General features: G+C 52.2%; 1 protein-coding gene across 4 annotated transcripts in view; it reads right to left on the reverse strand.

Annotated features, from left to right (window-relative positions):
* Positions 1–14,171, reverse strand: part of LOC143376878 (uncharacterized) — a 92,242-nt gene extending 78,071 nt beyond the window's left edge. Inside the window, exons 1-2 of one of the 4 annotated variants that reach the window (XM_076827636.1) lie at positions 13,794–14,170; positions 5,564–10,035 (exon numbers count right to left, since the gene is read on the reverse strand). In XM_076827636.1, coding sequence (XP_076683751.1) covers positions 5,564–10,001 — 4,438 coding nt within the window. In that variant the 5' untranslated portion in view covers positions 10,002–10,035; positions 13,794–14,170. Of the gene's footprint in view, positions 1–5,563; positions 10,036–13,793 lie in introns of all 4 variants that reach the window. The other 3 variants (XM_076827638.1, XM_076827637.1, XM_076827639.1) reach the window with 3 other exon arrangements.
* Between the last annotated feature and the right edge of the window lie 6,261 nt (positions 14,172–20,432).

Genomic DNA, 20,432 nt, shown 5'->3' on the forward strand with positions numbered 1-20,432 from the left:
GCGGGGTGGTCGGGGAGAGGGTAATTCTCGTTTGATGGGAATAAGCTAGCTACCGCGATTCGATCTTCGAGTCACGGTCCAAGTTCGCGCGCGATAACTGGGTCAGCAGGATGCAGCGCGACGTGCGCCGCAAATGGCCGTTTACCCTGTAAACGCAAAGTGCATACCCCCGTAACGGCGTCGTAAAGTAACTGCCGCTAGCGGGCTCCGCGCAATTTACCACGCGTGTAAAATAAACCGCCCCTAGCGCAGAGCAAACGGGACTAACCCTCTTTGGAGGATTAAAAAATCAGGGTAACTGGACCGCGCCCTGTCTCCGCGAGATTATCTCATCGGAGGTGTCCTCGAAGGACCCTATTCTACCTCGTCGCCCTCAGGGAACACACCTGAGCGGACGAACCTCGATTCGCTTCGTGGCACCCGAACTACGATCCTCGCGGAAAACCACGTTCTCGACGGATGTATCAAGTAGATCGACTTCCTTACCGTCCAACGACACGCAATGCCTCCAGGCGAATATACGCATCTTTGGGGTGCCGCGGTTTTCAAGTGGATCGCGTGCAACGTGGATCTCGCGATCGATGGTCCGAGACACGCGCGATCCAAGCCTCAGAGTGGTGGGCGACGCGTTAGCAGTGGTCCTCTGGGATGGCGTTGTCCGTCTTGGGGTGCGAGCGAGCACGCGCGAGGGCCTGACAGCGGCTGGGCCCGCGCGGTCCCCGCGCTAGGCCCATGTCGCGATAACGATCTTACGCGGCGGAGCGGTGCGACGAGACTGCCCTCGAGGGCGGACAGATCGGCCGACACCGCTGCTGCTGCCGGCGTAGGTGCTACTGATAGTAGCAGTGGTGGTATCGCGACCACCAGTGCTGATACGAGCGCGCGCGCGGCCCCTGTGCACACACCCGAGACACCGCTGAGAGCGGCGGCGAAGAACGGGACACAAGAGCAGAGTGAGAAACGAAAGAAGAGAGGAGGCAGCAAGAGGCAGAGGTGCAAAGAAGGAGGAACGGGGGTGCGCAACCTGCGCGCAAGCGTCGGCCAAACCGTGACAGGGTGTAGCCGCTCCAACACTGTCAACCTGGCCCTTCAGATGCACCTTCCATCCTCCAGGCAGGTGAGAAGCTGGCTTCGTCATTGCACCCAGTAGCACGCTCACGGTACAACTGTCAGCAGCCGTTGCCTCCTAATTCGAAACGTGTAAGCCAAAGGGACGCGATCCGGGGGAATGACAAATGCTTAGGTGCCCTTCTTGAGGGTACGCCGCGTGCTTTGTCCGATTATCGATACGGAAACGCGAGCGAGCGACGTTCCTAGCGCTTTTTATTCCTTCGGAGTGAACAAGATCTACCCAGGGAATAGAGACTTAAACTGAGAGTCTGTTGTCGCGTTGGGTGGCGCGAGTTCGGGTCGCGTGTCCGCTGAACTCGATCAGAGGACCTTATGGTCCCTTCAGCGAAATCGTGGAGAAGATCGAGGGTCCCTTACCTTCCCTGCCGAACTTGCGCTTCTTCTTGCCGAGGCCTGCGGCGGCGGAAGAGGAGCCCTTGCCAGAGCCCTTGTCCTTGCTCTTCCAGCGCGTCAGCATGTTTCGGATGCGTCTCAGCGTCTCGAACGTCGGCCGAAGCGCGTGAACCGTGTCATTGGCGGGAATCGGTCGCGCCCGCGCCCTCACGACTCGCGGCTGCCACTCGATCGCGGCACCGATCCCCGGCGACCTGGTGCGTGACTTTTCACGCGGTCTCGTCGCTCCTCGTTCATCACAGACGGCCACGCGTATCGTCGTCGTTGGTCACGGCCCGCTCCTGGGATGAACTTCGCGCGTGGAGTACCCCGAGTACTAGTCGATCGTCCACAGTGTAGAAGCGGAGGTTGTAGGTGCTCGTGATCGCGACTACGACGGCAGGACGCGGCAAGGATCCGGGGGAAACGAACGCAACAGTGGTCGCGGCGTCCCGGCTCCCGTCACGTCGCCATCTTCCGGTCGCGGAGCGTTCCAACGCTCGCTGAGGGTGGGTGTACTCGAGCGTGTCGCAGAATCGGATCACTGGGTCAAAGGAACGCCGAGCGGCCCTTCGAGGGACGCTCGCCGCGGTCCCAGTAGACTAGCGCACCACGAGCCTGGTCGGAGTCCACGTCAGATTCGGGGTCAGTCACCGGAAAAACGCATCCCTCCGTCTCGCTTTTCGTGGTCGATCGAAACGCACACCTCGAGAGCGCAGGACTCGGCACGGCGGGTCCAGGAGGATCCCTCGCACTGACAGTTGATCGTGCAGGTTACTCGTAGGATACCTCCGATACAATTAGGGGGCGAGCTGGATCGATGCGGGGCTCAGCATTCCTCGCAGGTGTCTATACCGCGTACCTTTCGAGTTTCACTTCACGTCCCGGGTAGTAGGATGATCTCGAGCCTCCGAGAGAAGAAAGGGCGCAGAGTGGTCGCGGGGGCGGGTCCGGCGGAGGTGGACTACGGTTATAGGATCACTCGGAAGAAGAAGGAGAAGAGCAGAATGGAGAAGAAGATGATCAGCAGGAAGAAGACCAGGAATATTACCAGATGTATCCTGCTCATGATACAGCCGTTGCTCGAGACACACGACCACCGATAGGTATCGAGGATGAACTGACACGCGTATTGCGCGCGAACCGTTAGAGTTTAAAGGTCAGCGACCTTTGCTCCTCCTCCGGTGTCACTGTAACGCCGCAGCTCCTTCCCGCACTGGGCTAACTAGCAGGATCGTTCCCGCAAACCTTTCGAGTAGGTCGCGAGGAAGAGCCCAACTTCCTCGCGACTTCCCAGGGACAATGGGCACAATGGACACAATGGAACCCTTCAGCTTCTTCGGACCGAGGTGCTGAGAGCCGGCAGAGATGGGAGGCTGGCTCTGTGTGCTTGCCGAGGTACGTGGAACGCGACTGGACCACTCGTGGAGGAATGGAGGGATCGTTTCACGGGCAACCGGCTCGACAGCAGCACCACCACTACCCCCGGCGATCCCCGAATTCGAGGATATCGCCGCGTCCTCTCCGACACTTCGCGAGCGGCGTCGCTCGAACGGCCGCGACTAGCATCGCTGCGTGCTCCTCCTTAGCGGACACGCGTTCCCGAAGGTCGCGATCGATCCCACCCCCTAGTAAAGAGACTTCTCGAGCTTCCGAGCCGCTGGACGTCGCAAATACGGTACAACCGTCACAACCGTCACCACCACCACCATCACGCCACCGTGTCACCACCACCTACGCGTCGTTTCACAGGGCGCGGTAGCAGCAGCGGCACCACCGTCCAAAAACGTCGTCGCCTGGATCTGCTCCGAGTCCCTACGCCACGCCATCCCTTCCTTTCTCTCCCTATCCCCCTCCTCAACGCCACCCCTCCCGAGCCGGCTTCAATCCTCAGCCATTGTCTCCCTATCCGACCCCCTCCCCGCCAGCCACCCCTCTGTCCTCGCTCCCTTTCAGTCTTCCCTTAGCGTGACGTCACGGGAATGGAGTCGGGGATCGATCCCAAGCGCCCATCCCGCCAACGCATCCTCCCAAATCTCGCTACTCGCCGGCCGGAAAACATTCGACCGCCCCATCCCCCCGCAATCGCGAGACCGGGTGCGTGAGTGCGTGGCCAAGTTTCGCGGGATCGCGCGCCAACGACCCTCTTTATGTCCGTGGGGTGATTAACTTGATGAATCGGGCATGCAAATAAATGGCTCCGAGGTATGTGTGGAGCTCGTTAGTGGTGTTACTTCGTGGAGCTTAAGGTGAAAGCTCATCTATCAAATTAGCCGCCCAGGGAGGGTTAACGTATCGACGAATCGTGGTTAATAACGGGGATACGCTCGCGCAAAGGTGGGATGCCTCGAGGAAAGCTGCGGAACTTTTGGAACGGTGAAACTTTAATGACGCGTTTGCTTTTACATGACCGAGCTGGGGAGCTTGTCCGCAGGGTGGTTCGTTTAATTCCAGTGGCAAGGGGGTAGCTTGGAATTTTTCGGTGAGAGACGGGCACAGGGAGATGGTTACAAGTGGTTTTAAGTGGAGGAGAGGTAGTAAGTGGAGGCGCGCAAGGTTAGCGACCTTCGTGGCGGACTAGAAGGCCAACTAATCGTGACAGAACGTTCCTGCTCCGCGAGCAACCGCCTCGTAGGATGATGCAACCCTACCCACGTACCGTGGGATTAAGAAAATCTTGACCTCCAGCACCACCACGCGCGTAAATACTTTCCTCCATGACTCGCGCACGCGTTCCGTTGAGTCTCTCCCGCGCCCCGGACACACGACCCGATAAACCAAACCTCAAGCTTCCCTAACGGTAGGTGTCTTAGGGGACGTAAGTGGAAGGCCTTAAAAGAGGTATCGCAAAGTATTTCGTATCAGCCTATATCTAAGGAGACATGGAATACCTTAAAAGAGGTATCACAAAGTATTTCCTAGCAGTAGGCATCTCAGGACACAGGGTGACCGTGTTGGATTACTATAATTATCCCTTATAAAATTATTGCATAGTTATTGGAGAATCTCTTCAAAAAGATTCAAAAGACGCGTTTGTCATTTAATATCCACGACAGATATGTATATAACGCCAAAACAATTTTTAGGTAGCTAGACTTTTCGGAAAAAATAACAGTAGCCATGATTCTCCTGAAAATACTGGAAAATTTACGGGTCTTCAAAATGAAGAATTACCATTAAGAAAACAATTAGAGATAGCAATCGCAGAGAGTTTCTTAAACCCAATCTTGATCAAAGATTGTTAAAAAAAAATTCTAGACCAAGAAATAATAAAAGCACATGTGCAAATGACTTTAAAAACTCCTATATACATGAATTAATCAATAATTCTTGAGTAGGCGATTAGGTACACTTCTTTCAGGACCCGACTTTTGCATGCTTACGGTTTTTTCATTCCTAATTAAAAATTTGTAGGTTTCATCGATTCTAACGTATGCTACATGAATGATGAATAATTTCTCTTTACTTTGAAACGAATTGCAGGCAAAAATATCAATTATCATTCAACTGACAGGGATTTAACTTTTGTTGGGCGATATTAGGTACCGTTGCCCTAGAAGGCCTTAAAAGTGTGACAATTGCAAAGTATTTCCCAGCACTAGGTATTCAGGGAGTCATAGAAGACCTTAGCAGAATTTCCACAACTTATTCCCCAGGAATAACTGTTTAAGAAGCCACAGTAGTCCTCGAAACTATCACATATTCCCCGAAGATCGGCAGCAGGACGAAGGATCGCCGTTAAGTTTACTCGGAAAGAGGCTTACTCCGTAAGAGCGAGATTTGTCTGCATGGAGCGAGAACGTGCCTCCGCGGCGGCGTGGTTCTCCCGGTTCGCCTTAAGAGGCTCATTGAAATGCACGGTCATACGCCGCGCCACGCGGTTCGCGCCTCGTCTGGCTGAAATTACGATCCTCCTTCGCCCGGGGAGCAGCTCCGCAGACGCGAAAGGATCGTCGATCGCGAGAAGGATCCATGAATTATTCAGCCAGGGAACGACTTCAATTTCGACCGCGTATCAACACCTTCGGTAAAAAAAACAAAGAAGCAAAGATTCACTCACCCTTCGCTCGAAGCGTCCGCAGCGTCTGATCGATGCTCACGGTGAGTGGACTCGCGGTCCCGGTGTTCCAGCGAGGATCGCCGTAGGGGTTGTTCCTGGGAGGTGCTGGCCTGGGAATACCGGAGGCTGGATCCTTGGGCAGAGGCGGCAGAGGTCGATCCGCGTCGTACTCGACACCTTCGGGACAGTGCGGGTCGCGGAAGAAGACAGAGTCGGTGTCGGAGGCGCTGTCCTCGCTCCTGTGCCTGCGCGTCGGCGGTTCAGGGGCGGTGCCGTGCTTGGTGGGCCAGCTACCGCTAGCCAAATCCTGGCCCACAGCCGACTGGTTCGAGAAGCTCACTCTCTTTGCCGCGCCGGCGGTCCCGTACTCCACAGAGTCCCCTCCAACCAGGCTGCCCCTCTTGAATATAGGCGGAGGAGCTGTTTTCCCGTCGATATCGTTCGGATCTTCCTCGTAAGTCGAGAGAGTCTCCAGCTTGCGCGGCACCAAGTGCCCGTCCCCCCGATGCAAGTGCGGGGATGCGCTCTTCGACCTCTGCGTCTCTTGACGGGCAGGATTCAGAGGCTTCGAGGGTATCTCCCGGCGGTCTCGGATAGCCTGCTGAGGCCTCACTATCAGCACCGGCTGGTTCTGACCCTTCTGGCTCTGCATCAGCGGCGGTTTACCAGTGGGGTTCGCTTTGGGGCGGCGAAGGTTGCTGGTCCAGGCGGAAGGATCCTCGGTGAAGATCGTCAGGTCGGTGGTAGCGGGAGTCTGCACCGGCCCCTGTCTAGTGGCTGTCGGTTTAAGAGTGCACCTGGGCCCACTGGTCGATCTTTGTCCATCCTCCATCTGATTCTGCTCGTAGATGCGCCTCTGCTGCTCCTCGTCGAGCTTCTTCAGCTGCTGCCAGTACACCGCCTCTCTCACCTCGGGCAAGTCAATCTTTCTCCCGATCTGTCTTGGGCTGGCGGTGACGGGAGACGCTAGGGACTTCCGGCGCGCCTCCAGCGCCTTTTGTTGCCAGTAGAACGCCTCCAGATGCTGCCTGGTCTGTTGCTTCGACGGCGACAGGGCCCCTCTCTGTCCGTAGACAGGCTCGGGAACCCTCTGAGCGTAGGCGCCGGGCTCTTCTGGAGATCGCTGCGCCTCCGTCTGTCCAGAAGTCGAAGCGGAACGTGATCTCTCCTGAACAACGGCTCTAGATCGTTGCGCCTGAACAGGCTGCCCCTGCTGACGATGGCTCTCGGAATCGGGACATCGACCGCTGTTCGATTGCGCACCAAGCCTTTCCGACTTCTGAGGACTCTTACCCGGAGAGGTCGCCTGCACCCAGGCCACCCTGTCGTCACAGTCCTTCTGCGACGGGGAAGCTACGCTCCTCTTACTAGGAACGGGCTGATTCCTGTGTCCGTAAATGGGCTCTGGTCGGGGTATCTCCGTGGAGAAGTTGGTAGTAGTCATCCTAGGGCTGGGGAAGTCCTGGCTCCCTGTGTGCTCCTGGGTTCGCGTGTCCAAAGGGTTGCCGCCAGTGGACGACAGATGTGGCGAGTTGATTAAATGCACAGGAGACTCTACACCGCGGCGTCTAGTGTCGTTGGAAGGACGAGGTATCCTCGTCTCGTACCCAACGTCCCTTTTGGGGGAGGCTATCAGGATCTGCTCGTTAGGCTGAGCTCTTCTGGACGGCGGTCGAACTCGTCCCGGCGATGAAACCATCTTTCCCTGGCTCCCACTAGGCGACGCAGGGCTGCACGCTCCCCCCTGGTTCCCTGGATCCCCTCGTCTCTGTCCGTCGTCCACTTTTCCCGGGCTCTGCGAACTCTTCTGAGGACTCTGGCTCGCAGGTGCAACCCTTTTGTCAAGACACTCCTCCATGGACCGTCCTAAACGACTGGAGCTAGCGGCAGGGTGTTCGCAAGGCGACGACGGCGTCTCGTCGTAGATACGGTCGTCCATGCATCTCGTAGACGACCTAGACGGCGACTTCTCGTTCTCGTAGATCCCTTCTCTGCGAGGATCTTCGTCAAAGTCCCCGACGTTAGGAGAGCCGCTGTCCCGCGGGGAATGCAGATAGTACTCCCCGCTCTTGGAGCTCGATGGCGAGAACTCGCTCTTCTGGCTTGAGTTCGGTGTGCAACTGGAGTCCGCGTAATCGCCGGACTTCTGGCTAGACCCCGACGAAGGATACTTGGGCGATCTACCGACCAGTGGGGCTCTCTGGTTCTGGTTCACTATGGGCTGTCGAGTGATCTTCACCTGCGCGGAAACCGACTTCAGGATCAAGCCGGATGCGCTTTCGTTCGCGTACAGCGCTGGCTGGTTCAAGTACTCAGGCTTCTCCGCGGCGTAGGCAGCCTTCCCGTACCTAGTCGTCCTATCGGGACTCTCTTCCTGCTCCTCGAGATAGTTCTCGTAATTAGCCAGCTCTGTTCGTGAGTGTGGGATGGCTGGCAAGGGCCTGTCCACCGGGTGGATCGCTCTGGGTCGAACGAGGTACCTCTCGGTCGGCGGTGCAGAGATTCTACCAGATAGGCCGTGGTTCCTGTGAAAGAAGTACGTACGACTCACGTGGTTCGCCTCCTGCAAGCTGTGCTTCCTCTCCAACTGCCCGTACCTCTGGCCCAGCTCCTCGCGCTTGTGTCTCTGCTCGAACTTCCGAATGTCCGGGGATATCCCCAGGTGAGCGTTCCTCTCGCCCCACCTGTCGTCCGGGGCGATCGAGCTGAGGCTGGAGTCGGTGGCGTAGGATCTAGGCGGGCCCGCTCGGTCCCTGAGAAGGCCCCGATCGTCATCTCTCGCGAAGTGATCCGGGGTGCTGGTTATGGGACCCTGCTCGGGGAATAGCTCCCGCTTAATTTCGTCGAGCCTCTCCTCTATTATAGACCCGTTCAGACTGTTATCCAGCTTCACGTTCCTCTTGATGTCCTCGTTCAGGTTCATCGTGTCCGGCGACCTCGTGTAGTTGCCATTCTGCTGGTACCTAGCGAAATGCCTGTCGTCGTGCTTCTTCCTCTCCTTGGCTTCTTTTTTCTTGTACTCCTTCCTCGAGTCCTTCGGCGAGAAGAAGCCCGGCAGCAGCCGCCTAAGGCCGAGCTTCTTCTTCTGTTTCTCCTCCTTCTTCACGCGGGACGACCCGGCCTCCATGCTGAACTCCCTTATCAGGCTCGCGTACCCGTCCCTCTGTCTCCTCTGGGCGATGAACGTCCAGTTGATGGAGTCCGTGGAGCTCGTCCTTGCGTCCTGGCAGGAGCCCGTGCTCCCTTCCGGTTCCTCGGGCTCTTCCTTCACGTGGACAGACTCCTTCCACGCCTCATCGTCAGCTTCTTGGCTCTCCCGAACCTCGCTACCAGCTCCCTCGATGTCCTCGTCCGCCGCTTTGATCCTGTCCTCCACGCACGAATCAGAATCGACTGTGCTGACGTCGGTACTATCGATCAGCACCTCCACCGAGGTTTGTCTCTCGTCGACGGACAGCTGCTCACTTTCGAACTCACGACTCTCCTGGTCGAAGAGCAGTGGTCCTCGAGCTGGCTCCTCGGCGACGCTCTCCCTCGAGGAAACGCTGCCGAATTCCTCGACGTACGACGACTTAGAGGACTCCGACGAGTGGCGCTCCAGGAACTCCCCAGACCACCTCTTCTCCACCTCGGATACCTTCTTGCTGTAGCTGGGCTTGCTGGCCCTGTTCGTCACGATACGCTCGTCCAGGTCCTCGGAGACATGGTCCAGGTCCGTCTCCAGCAGCCTGCTCTCCTCGATCTTCAGCCTCTCGTCTAGACCGTGCTTACGCAAGAATCCCTCGTCGAACACGATCTCGCTGATAGACTTCTCGTTAGCGTTCGCGTCGACGATAACGGGCAGCTTCAGAGCGCAATTCGCTCGTAGCTCGAGCAACTTCTCCTTGTACCTCTGCGCCGTGTCGGCGTCTATCCTGGTGCCTAGATTCTGCTGCAGGTCCTCGATCTTTGTCCGACTCTGCTCTAAACGATCCTTCGCGGCGATTTCCTGATCCCCTTCCCTTCGCTCGTCTTCTTCAAGCTGTAGGGGAGTGTCTCTGTCGTCGTGCTTTTCTTCTTCTGCATGAAAACTGGCAGGCTCCTCGATAATCCTCGTGATTGGTTTCTGGGGCACCTTCGGAGGGACTTTCGCCAAGTTCAAGCCTGCAACCACGATGCTACCGATGCAGGGGCGCTTCGTGAACCTGATAGGCTTGATCCTCTTCGTGGGCCCGTCATCAGGAATATTCTTCGACTTGGTGGGGCTCTCAGGCACCTTTCCCTCGCTCCTTTTTATCGACAGCTTCCTCGAGCTCTCGTTCTTCGTGAGCAACACCTCTCTCGACCCCGTGGACGACTCCAAGACTATCTTCTCAACGGTCACCTTGTCCACCGACAGTACTCGAACGCCCTCCCTTTCAAGACTTCCGTCACCGCCCACCTCCGCCGCCGCCTCCATCCTTCTCGTCCCTCGGGGCACCGACTACCGACGCCTGGAATGCAAACGATCCAAACATTGTCCCTAATCAAAATAGAAACGAAGAAGCAAACGTTCAAAGTTCCGCCCCCTCAGAATACTCCATTTCAACTGGCGTCGGCATGTTTCCATGCACCCAGCGTTTTGCCCACCAGATTTTCTGTAAACCGTCCCAACCAACTGGAAAGTGCATTTCCCAAAACACAGCGCCGCGCGAAGTGTTACAGCCAAGTGTGCCTCTGGTTTCCGTGCTACATCGACTCGAACGGTTTCCAGGCCGAAACGAAAGGCAGCGAATTGCCCGAGCGGCTATGCATGCAGGCGCCAGGATAATATAATGCTGGTCGCGGTCGCTGCTGCATATCGCCTTACCCCGATTACGAGAAACCGATCCTAGACGCGTGTCCATCTCAGCTTCCAGGTTACGTGACTCGTGCCTCATTGCACCCCGAAAGAATGTCGCCCATTCCTGCCTGTAGATCCACGCAAAGTACAGCCACCGTGGCAGGAAAGCATCAAGATTCACGGTTTGTCATAGGAAACAGTCCGAATCGGTGGAAGGTCGTAACCGGGGGGCGGAAGGACGCGGTACCGTCCAATGGGGTAACTTTGAGCGCAGAAAATAAGGAATTGTTCCTTGACAAAGTGCCTTGGAATAGGGCAGCTACGAATAGTCGAATGTTCTAAGCATTCGAATATTCTAAGCATTTCAATATTTTATGTATTCGAATATTCTAAGCATTAAAAAATTCTAAGCATTCAAATATTATAAGTATTCAAATATTCTAAGTATTCAAATATTATATGTATTCGAGTATTCTAAACATTCGAATATTTTATGTATTCGAATATGCTAAGCATTCGAATATTTTATGTATTCGAATGTTCTAAGCATTCGAATATTTTATGTATTCGAATGTTCTAAGTATTCAAATATTCGAATACCAGTAAATTTCGAATTTGTGGTTCGAATACCAGTAAATTTCGAATTTGTGGTTCGAATACCAGTAAATTTCGAATTTGTGGTTCGAATACCAGTAAATTTCGAATTTGTGGTTCGAATACCAGTAGAATTCGAATTTCAGATTCGAATACCAGTAGATTTCGAATTTCAGATTCGAATACCAGTAGATTTCGAATTTGTGGTTCGAATACCAGTAGAATTCGAATTTGAGATTCGAATACCGGTGGATTTCGAATTTGTGGTTCGAATACCAGTATAATTCGAATTTGAGATTCGAATGCCAGTAGAATTTAAATTCCAGATTCGAACACCAATAGGATTCGAATTTGCGATTCGAATATGAGATTCGAATACCATGAGAATTCGAATTTGTGGTTCGAATACCAGTAGAATTCGAATTTGAGATTCGAATACCGGTGGATTTCGAATTTGTGGTTCGAATACCAGTAGGATTCGAATGTGAGATTCACGTATTATTCGAATAATTAGGAGTATTCGAAATGATCCAAATTATTCGAATATTTCGACAAATTCAAATATTCTCAGCTCTGCCTTGGATAGCTATAACTGCCTACTTCAAGATGCAGCTCGCCTCGAGGATAATGCCTGTCAGAGAATGGACGCTAGAGGAATTTGTTTCTCGTGGTCGAAGCTACCCCATTCCACGGTGTCGCTCGGTCATCGTCTTCGCAGTTAGCGGAAGCTACTACAGCCACGACAGCGCGGGCAAGAGCAACGACCGTAACCGATTCCTTCTGCGACTCTTCAGTTTTCAGCGCGGTTTTTTCGCGCTCCCGTTGCCACTCCTTTCGCTCGCCGCCACTCGAGCGAGGTTCTCCGCGGCTCCAGCGATTCGCCGGTTCCGCGAACTCGCGGCTGATACCCGAACGAGGCAAGATCGCGGCGGAACGAAATACACCAGGGAAACGCAATATTCGCTGCAGAAATTAATACGCCGGTGTTAACTTACGACGCCCGCGATTATGAAAAATACGCGCTGTCGCCATCGATTACGTAAACGACGCTCGCAGGGGGGCCTGGCGCAACGATTCCGTGCACGCTGATTGGAAAATTGCGGGGAAAAGTGCTCCTGGGGGGGCCAGTGGAAAGTAAAAGCGTTTTCAGGCGGGAGGATGGACGCATATCAGTTGCGCACAGAATTCAAATACTCTTTCCATTACAATCGTTAAAAGTGATCAGTGTCAGGTCATGCTTGGTGTCATTCTCATCAGAAAAATCGCAGCAAGCCATTGCTGACATTTAAGGCGGAGCACACATGCAGCAAAAATTCGGTATTCCTCGAATATGTGGTTCCGCCTTAAGGGGTTAGGCCACCTTGGACGGAGCAAAATTGCAGTGATTTTCGGAATTTTGTTTTAGGAAGATAATGAAATAAGATTTAGATTTAGTCATGTAGAAAATAAAACTTTTTGGTTTTTGTTCGAGGTCAAACGGTATAGCTGTGAGATTGAACACCGTAAAAAACGTCGCTCTGCAAGATCTTTCGTATCACGGCTCTACCGCCGCCATTTTTGGTAAAAAAAAAGAAGATTTTTCCAGGTGAGAGTTGTACAATAACAGGCTTCATCTTAAATTTTCTGCTTATTTCATTATCTTCCTAAAAAATATCCGAAAATCACTGCAATTTTGCTCCGTCCAAGGTGGCCTAACCCCTTAACACGAAACATAGAAACCGGCAATTTCATTATCTACTGAACGCCCTGTCGCTATCTTTACCTACATGACTCTACTTTTTTCTCCTCCGACGCGAAAACCGTCACATTCATTATTATTATTATTATTATTATTATTAACGGGAAACCCTTTAGTGTACAGAGATACAAAATTATTACCATTATTACATAGAAAGATAAAAATAAGCGAAAGAAATAAAATATATATATAAAATAATAACATAAAATAAAATAAAATAATATAATATAAAATAAAATAATTAGTTATAAAAAGAGGCCAAAGAATCCTAACCTACACAAGTGTGAACTCCATCCCAAAGCAGAGAAACGATATTCCTTACCACTAACATTGGCAGAACACATGTGCCCGGACCTTTAAGTGCGCGCTGGTGACCACCTGCGTGTAAGGCGAACGATCCCAGACGAGGCTAATAATCGACGAGGCTGATTAGTTCAAAGAGAACCGGAGCAGTTCTGTTAATTATCGCTAGCCTCGTTATCCCATTATCGTCGTCGGATACAATCGCGAGGGCGAGCTCCTTTGCCGCTTGCCGACCGTCGGTCCGCGCCAGTCTGCAGGACGCAACGATGCACCGTTGCATTGTTGGCTGGCGCTCTCGACCTCTGCCGCGTGCTGCGCGTACGAATCTTTAGGATAATCGCTGCCCCGAGCGGCTTACGTAAGCCACAGGCGCCGGCGAGGGCATTCCGCAAGGGGGCATTCGCGCGAACTCGGTGGATCCCGCGGAGGGTCGAAAAAGGCGGGAGATTCGAGCTCCCGGAGCAACGAACCTTTTCCGCGGACCCGGCAGTGGCGCGGAACGCGGTAGCCGCGGCAGGCACGTCTAGGTCCACGCATCGACCGAAGTTTATTTTGCTCCAGCGATTCTAGGACCTCGCCGCGCCTCCTCCGACTGCCGCGCGCGGGCAGGACTGCGCGACCGTCGGTGCACTAGCCGCTGCGATAAGCGTAAGCACCTCGAGCTTCCGGGAAGATAACTGGACAGAGTGTATCTACCTCGCCCGGCAGAGTAATCTAGAGGAACGTCATCGATAATCACGGCGAGTGACGCGTCTTATTCACAGAGGCACTGCAGCGAATCAAAGGTCGATTACCAGTTCCGTGGATTGCAGCGGCGGTCCCTCGGCGGCATCGAATATCCTCCGCGGGCCCGATAGCGAGTCCCGATAAATGGTGGTCCGAGGCGGAGCACCGGCCAGCAGCACTGTTATCGACGGAATTGCCGAGCGCGGCGCGCGAGCGATCCACGGGCCCAGGGATCGATCGCCGGCGGAGAGCGAAAGGGAATCGAGAAGGGAAAGAAAGAGAGACGGCGCGCCACGACGTTGGTACGCTGCGCGGAGTGCTGGAGACTGACTGCTGAGTCGTCGGCGTAATGCGCGTGGAGCGAGTGAAACAGAAGGTGGGGGACCGATTGGAGGGAAAGAGAGACACGGTGCCTGGAACAAACCGACGAGAGAATGGATCCCGAACCGCTTCGAGTCTCCGCGCGACGGACTGAGCTCTAGCATCCAGCCGCGACGCGACGCGAGCATTAACGCGCCGATAACGAGTCCCAGGTACGCGGGTATTTACTTATGACGCATCGCCGTATCAGCGGCCCGCTACAGTGGCTCTCAACACCCCCTCCCGGCGATCCCTCCACCGTGGATCCCCCTCTGCCAGGAAAATCGTGCACCGCTTCGGTGGATAAACTTGCGATTATCTCGCTAAAGGGGGGGGGGAGGCTGATTTAGGACGCTTAAGAGTAGCGATTTTTAAGAATTATTTTCGTAACAAATATAAAGTGGATCTTTATAAATCTTTTCACTTTTACTGTACATATATTTAAACTAGATTTTTTTTTATTCAGGAATAATTCATTTAACTATGTTTTTTATTGGAATATTATATAAACAGAGTTATGAGACTTTAAAGAAAATGTTCCGATTTTGACGGAAAAAATTCGATGTTTTTATTTTATACATAACTTTGTCCATTTTAGACTTTTTTTTGGAACATCGATTAAGAAAAACTTGGGCTTTTATATTTCAGGCAAAAATTGGATCCGCTAAAATTAGAGGATACAATCGGGATCGTTATCCCGGGATTTGATGTAAGAAATCCTGAGAATTTGGGGTTTTTTTTAAAAATGTGAATTACTTTATGAACAACTAAAAAATTTAAAAATGGAATCCAAAAAACAGCGGGATCCGGGGATTGTATTTCCTCGCGAGGATGTACCTACATAATTTGCCAACTGCAACAGCGCGGCGTTACGAGATAGGTATACCAATAAAACAACGTTAAATGAATTATTCTTGAATAAAAAAAAATTCTTGTTGTCTGTATATAGAGTAAAACACCCTTTGGAAAGATTCGCTTTATATTTGTAGAGAAAGTAATCTTAAATATCACCGTTTCTCAGTAAAAATAGAAGAGCACCAGCAACGTCATTTTGTTAAAAAAAATAGTTACAATTTTTCTTATATTAATATATGTCTAAAGCAGAAAGTGTTTGTGTTTTTATCTCTCACCTAAAAACTTTCAAACGGTAAACTCTGAGGTCAGGAGATGTGTCCCACCTCATTATACCTGACTAATCCAAATGAATGTGACTATTTTCAACAACAACAAAAAATATATAAATAAAAAAAAATTTTTTTTATAAAATCAGAATCGAAATTTCGGCCGAAGCCGAGTAGTAAAGCTAGTATATCATAATCCATGTAGAATAAACCCCTGAAAAAAGATTTTCCACTTATTTTCTAATCTCGCCCAAAAAACTTTGAAGCTCACATAAGATTTTCGAGCCTCTGGCGAGCTAACTGCTTAAGATAAGAGCTGCCTTCGCCTCCTTTGATATCGCTAGTACCTCAAACAACTAATACCCAAAAAGTATACATGCGCAACATCGAATGCGGACGTCCCTGGGCGTCCGACGCGCCACCTGAGCGGCCGCTGCTTTTACGAGGTCGCTATATCTCGGGGACGGACTATACCCACGTATCTCCCAGAAGATCCCCCTCCAACTGTTGCACGCAAACAGAATCGCGACGTAATGATACTCATTAATTAAGCGGCTCCGCTATTGTGTAACTCTTAGGGACAGAAGAATCCGGGGCTAAGAGAAGTTAATGAATTCTGCACAACCGTTGCCCCAGATAACTTATCGTCGTGTGCACGCGGCGATAAGGTCCCACCCTGGAGACCCATCGAGCGAGCCCCTCGCCGCGATCGTCTCGGATTCCCTCGATACGTATAACCTTTCGCGCTGGAAAGAAGTGTTCGCCGGCCTCGACACGGATAATATTCGCGAAAGGGCGCCCGCGATGGGTGGAACCGTACGACTTTTGTCTGCTCCGTCGCGGCGATTCGGCTGCAAGGTAAACGACTGCTTGGGCAACCGCCGTCGGGGCGGGGGGGAAGAATATCGATGCGGTAATAAGGTCGGCGCGTTACTTCGGCCGGTCTTGCGCCCGCTTTCCCTCGAAACTCCGCCGAGATAACTGACTTCGAAACGATCGCCGCGTGGATCGGCCTGTAGCGCGGAAATGCGGAGAGTTTACCTCGGGGGCTTGATTCTCTAGGCGAGCATCGCTCCTTCGGCTGTTCGTTAATATTCATAGAGCCAAAGCGTGCAATTACGCGGGAAAAAGCTACTCGTTGCATAATGAACACAGACGTGCGCAACTACGCGCTGCTCCCCATGCGTTGGTAATAGGGCTGTTACGAGTGTTCGAGTATTTAAAAAATAGCACAACGAAGTGGGAAAAAATATTTCACGTTTAGGTTCAAATTCGATATTATCCGAAATTCGAATACTTCGAATTCTTCGGATAGGATTCTACTCGGGATTATTCGAATACTCAGAATTATTTAAATACTTCGTACTATTCGAATTTACTCGAATTATTCGTATTCGAAATTACTTGAATTATTCGAATATTTACAGCTTTAGTTGGTAATAGAGAGTGGAGCTGTTCGAAGTAGTTTGAAAATTCAAGCTAACAAGGGATGATCCCGAACCCGAAAATTCAAAAAATTCTGAAACTTTGTGGATATGTAGGGAATTTCCTCCTGATTACAACGCAATTTTTTTTTGCTGCCCAAAATCACACTAGCGGGGTGAAATTAACCCCTGAAGATTGGGCTATTTTTCGTTTTTATTTTCTAACTCGCAATCTGTAAGATATAGAAAAGAAATTTCAAGAAATTTCTACATCCAAAATAAATACCGTTTTCTCAAAGCAGATTTACAGAACATTTTTCTCTGAAAATATTATATCTGAACAACAACTGTGTTGACTTTTAGCTTCTAATATTAAAATCGGTAAAAGTTACAATTGTTTGAAAATTTTCTTCGCGCTTTCTCGACATCTGGTAATCTAGATTTTCTTTACAAAAACTGTGAACAAATTTCACTGATAAATCTATTGGAATACATTCTAGAGACCTTGAAATTGACCCATGATATTTTTTCAATGCGATTGGATTCTTTAGATGAGAATGGCAGTCGTTCAAAAATTGTTCTGAGTGGGAGCCACCCAGGTATGTCAAAGTTGATCGAAGAAGAAGGTGTGTCAACGAAAGGTTAATTTTCTTTTTAAATAATTTCTTGTTTTACCTTGACGACAGAAGCTTATACTTAGGTAAAGGACATTTCCCGTTTTTAACCAATACACCAAATTTTTAACGTTATCTTACGGGGGTATTTGAGCTTTACAACCCTATGTGATTCGACAGTTCAGTAGTCCCAGTTGCCGCCCACAAAATAAGCTATAAATCGCAAAATGACGAAAAATGGACATTCCCTGTATTTCCCATTACCCTTCAATAGGAAACAGGGAGCTCTTAAACAAAGCTGCAGAGATGGGCTCTTATCCCTACTACCTGCTTCGTGCCATTTTTCACCCAATAGTGTCCCAAACTCCCAACGTCGTTAAGGATTCCATTAATTTCCAAGAAAATCCAAGAAGCTTGTCCCCAATACGTGTATTTCTGATTATTTGGCATGTTAAATGCGCAGGTAAACTGAAGACCGTAGCAGGGTTGAACCTGCATCCTCAGATACTTGTGCAAACGTTTTCAAGCCTCCGGTGCGAGGCTTCTGAATTCGGTGAAGTTCGCACCATAGAGGGTCGTAAATCTTTGAAGGAAGAATTTTACGTCGGTCTACAGGTACAGGGGTATTTCCTGCTATATACCTGCGGAAGAATGCGCAGTTTGGTGCAGTCTCGGTCCCACGAGCGATTTGACCTGATCCCGTACCCTCAGCAGCCATCTGCCGCCCCGCATGCCTTCCTCAAAAGAGCAGGATTCCCAGTACGGCAGCAACAATTCCCGCTTCCTCGGTCCCAAGCAGCCATCCCTTTCCGCGAGCGAGGAAACCCCGCGGTCTTGAGAGTAAACACGAGGGTCGAGCGCCACGACGAATTTAAGCCCCCACACTTGAATCGACCCCCGCTCCACCCTCTCCCTGCCCTCAGCCAGGGCCTCTTCCTGTCGGCCATACCAGCGCCTCTCTTCCATGAATGAATTCGGGAACGTAAAGCATCGGTTCCCACCTCCCCGCGCATATCCGCCTATTTTGGTCCAGACTCGCCCCAGAAGCATCGTTGGGGGAGAGAATTATTTCCGTCGAAGCCAGCTCCTTTCTCCAGCCGCGGTCCTAGCTCGTCTCCGTGCCGGCGGAACAGCACGGAAAATCGGCGATCGGTGTACGCGGGCCGGCAGAAAATATCCTTAGCGCGTACGAGAAACTGGATGCTGACAGCTGGAAACTGGTTTCCAGGGAACGCTCTCGTACGCGCGGAGAAGGAGACGGGGGAGGACGGCGAGCAAGGAGCAGGAGGGCGGAGGGAGGGCGGCGGAGAAATGGACGTGGAGCACAGCGTCGTAGGTAGACCAGGAAACAAAGGAGCTGAAGCGGACACTGAGAGACCTGGCACCGGAGCCGGTAGATAACGAGTTGCCGCGAGTTGGACAGAGGAGCCTGATGGAATTTCGATCGAGCAGAGGCGAGTAGGTTCCTTCTAGCCTGGAGGTCGAGCAGCGTACAGCCTCGCTTCAGAGTCGCGCTGCCATGAACCACGCAAAAACGAGCGATAATGGCACCGAAGGGGTCCAGGCCCTTCTGGGCCCGCTTGCACGCGGCCATTGTGATTCCCCGCGAATATCCTCTCAGTTAAGGAGCTCGGATCGACAGATTCGGGGAATCGCGTGGCTTAACCGAATGCACGCGCGGCGTTGGAGTTTAAAATTACCCGCCAGCGTGACGAATCGAAGGAGCGAGCGGAAAATGCTCCTCCTCCGGTTTGAATCCTCCTGTATACACGCGAAGGCATCCTCGACGCGGCTGCGATCGTTCCGATTGCTTACTCACCATGGTGCGTGCTGGACGCAAAAAGAGCAGGGAAGCCTGATGATCTTCCAAGGATCCTCTGGATCGACGACACAAAAAAAATCACCAAGAACTCGCGAGTCGCCGAGTGTCCTAAGCGCGTACCGCCTCGGTTGCCTGCGGTGTGCACCGGAGACCACGAACGAAAAGATTCGGTGGGATCGCGTGTAAATGGACAGAATGTACGGAGATTACGTGGAGGAGCGCGAGCTGGGCTGAGCGGGTACGCCGGGCCCGCAGCAAGCCAACGTCAAGCCGACACGGCGATGCAACAAGTGACAGACAAGCTCCTCGCCTCTGTTAGTTCCCCGCCCGGCTACTCTGCCGTGGCGGCGCTAGCGCTCGGCGTAGTACCATGCGCCTTGCTCCGATGCGCGCCCACGGGCCGCGTGTAGTCTATGGGATCCATGGATCCGTGGCCTGGAGGGATTTATATATAGCTGCACGAAAATCTTGCCTCCAAATGTATATACCCGCTCGGATGCGGCCGTGGTCGCCGCGAGGAGTGGTAAAGATCTCGGCACCCGAGCGCCCATATCGATCCACGGATTCGGAAAGAGAAAGGAAGCCGAGGAAGCCAAGAAAGCGCGCGTAGTTCTGTTTGGCATCGATCCCTAGGCGATGGTAAATCCCCGTGGCGAGAAATCCTCCTAAAGCTGCGGAACCTCGCCGACAGGTGGCGGTACGAGTCTCGCCAGGCGGTCGAGGCTCCGGCGATCTATGGAAGTTGCATTTCGTAAGTCTGAGGCGGTTGGGTTCGCTGAATAATCTCATTGTCAGTTTACTTTGTTAACCTCGTTCCTGGATTTCGACGACGATTGTCAATTAAGGGGACGCAAGCTCCTTTAGTTGATCGATACCCTCCCTCTCCCCGCTCGGCGAATGAAAATACTTGTACCGAAGCACGCGACACGTATTCGTACGATCCTTGCCGCAATAGCTCGTGACATTTACACGCGGAAGATCCGCGACGTCGCGCGAAGGAGGCTGGCGACCCGTCTGGAATTGATTTTATCGTCGAAGGAAAACGGTCCTGGTTCGCAAGGGTCAGCACGCTCGCGGCTTTCGTAGATCGTTGGACCGCGCGTGCATGGCTACAGGTCGTTGCACAAGCTGCAACGAACGCGATTAACGCGTTTTTTCAGTCGGTTCTGAATGGACATGACGGAGCGCATTATCTCGTCACGGCTGAGCTGATCGAAACGAGCGGTTCCCCGAGTGTCTGAAAAATCCTCCGCAGGTCCTTTCGAGGACAAAGGCTGGCGTCTCGAGGCAGACGAAACAAACGACGCGGCTCCCTCCTAATAAGTTTTTCTCCGCGACTGCTTTCGCATCCTCCAGACGGCGGAAT

This window comes from Andrena cerasifolii, chromosome 15 (assembly GCF_050908995.1).
Source record: "Andrena cerasifolii isolate SP2316 chromosome 15, iyAndCera1_principal, whole genome shotgun sequence".
Lineage (NCBI taxonomy): Eukaryota > Metazoa > Arthropoda > Insecta > Hymenoptera > Andrenidae > Andrena > Andrena cerasifolii.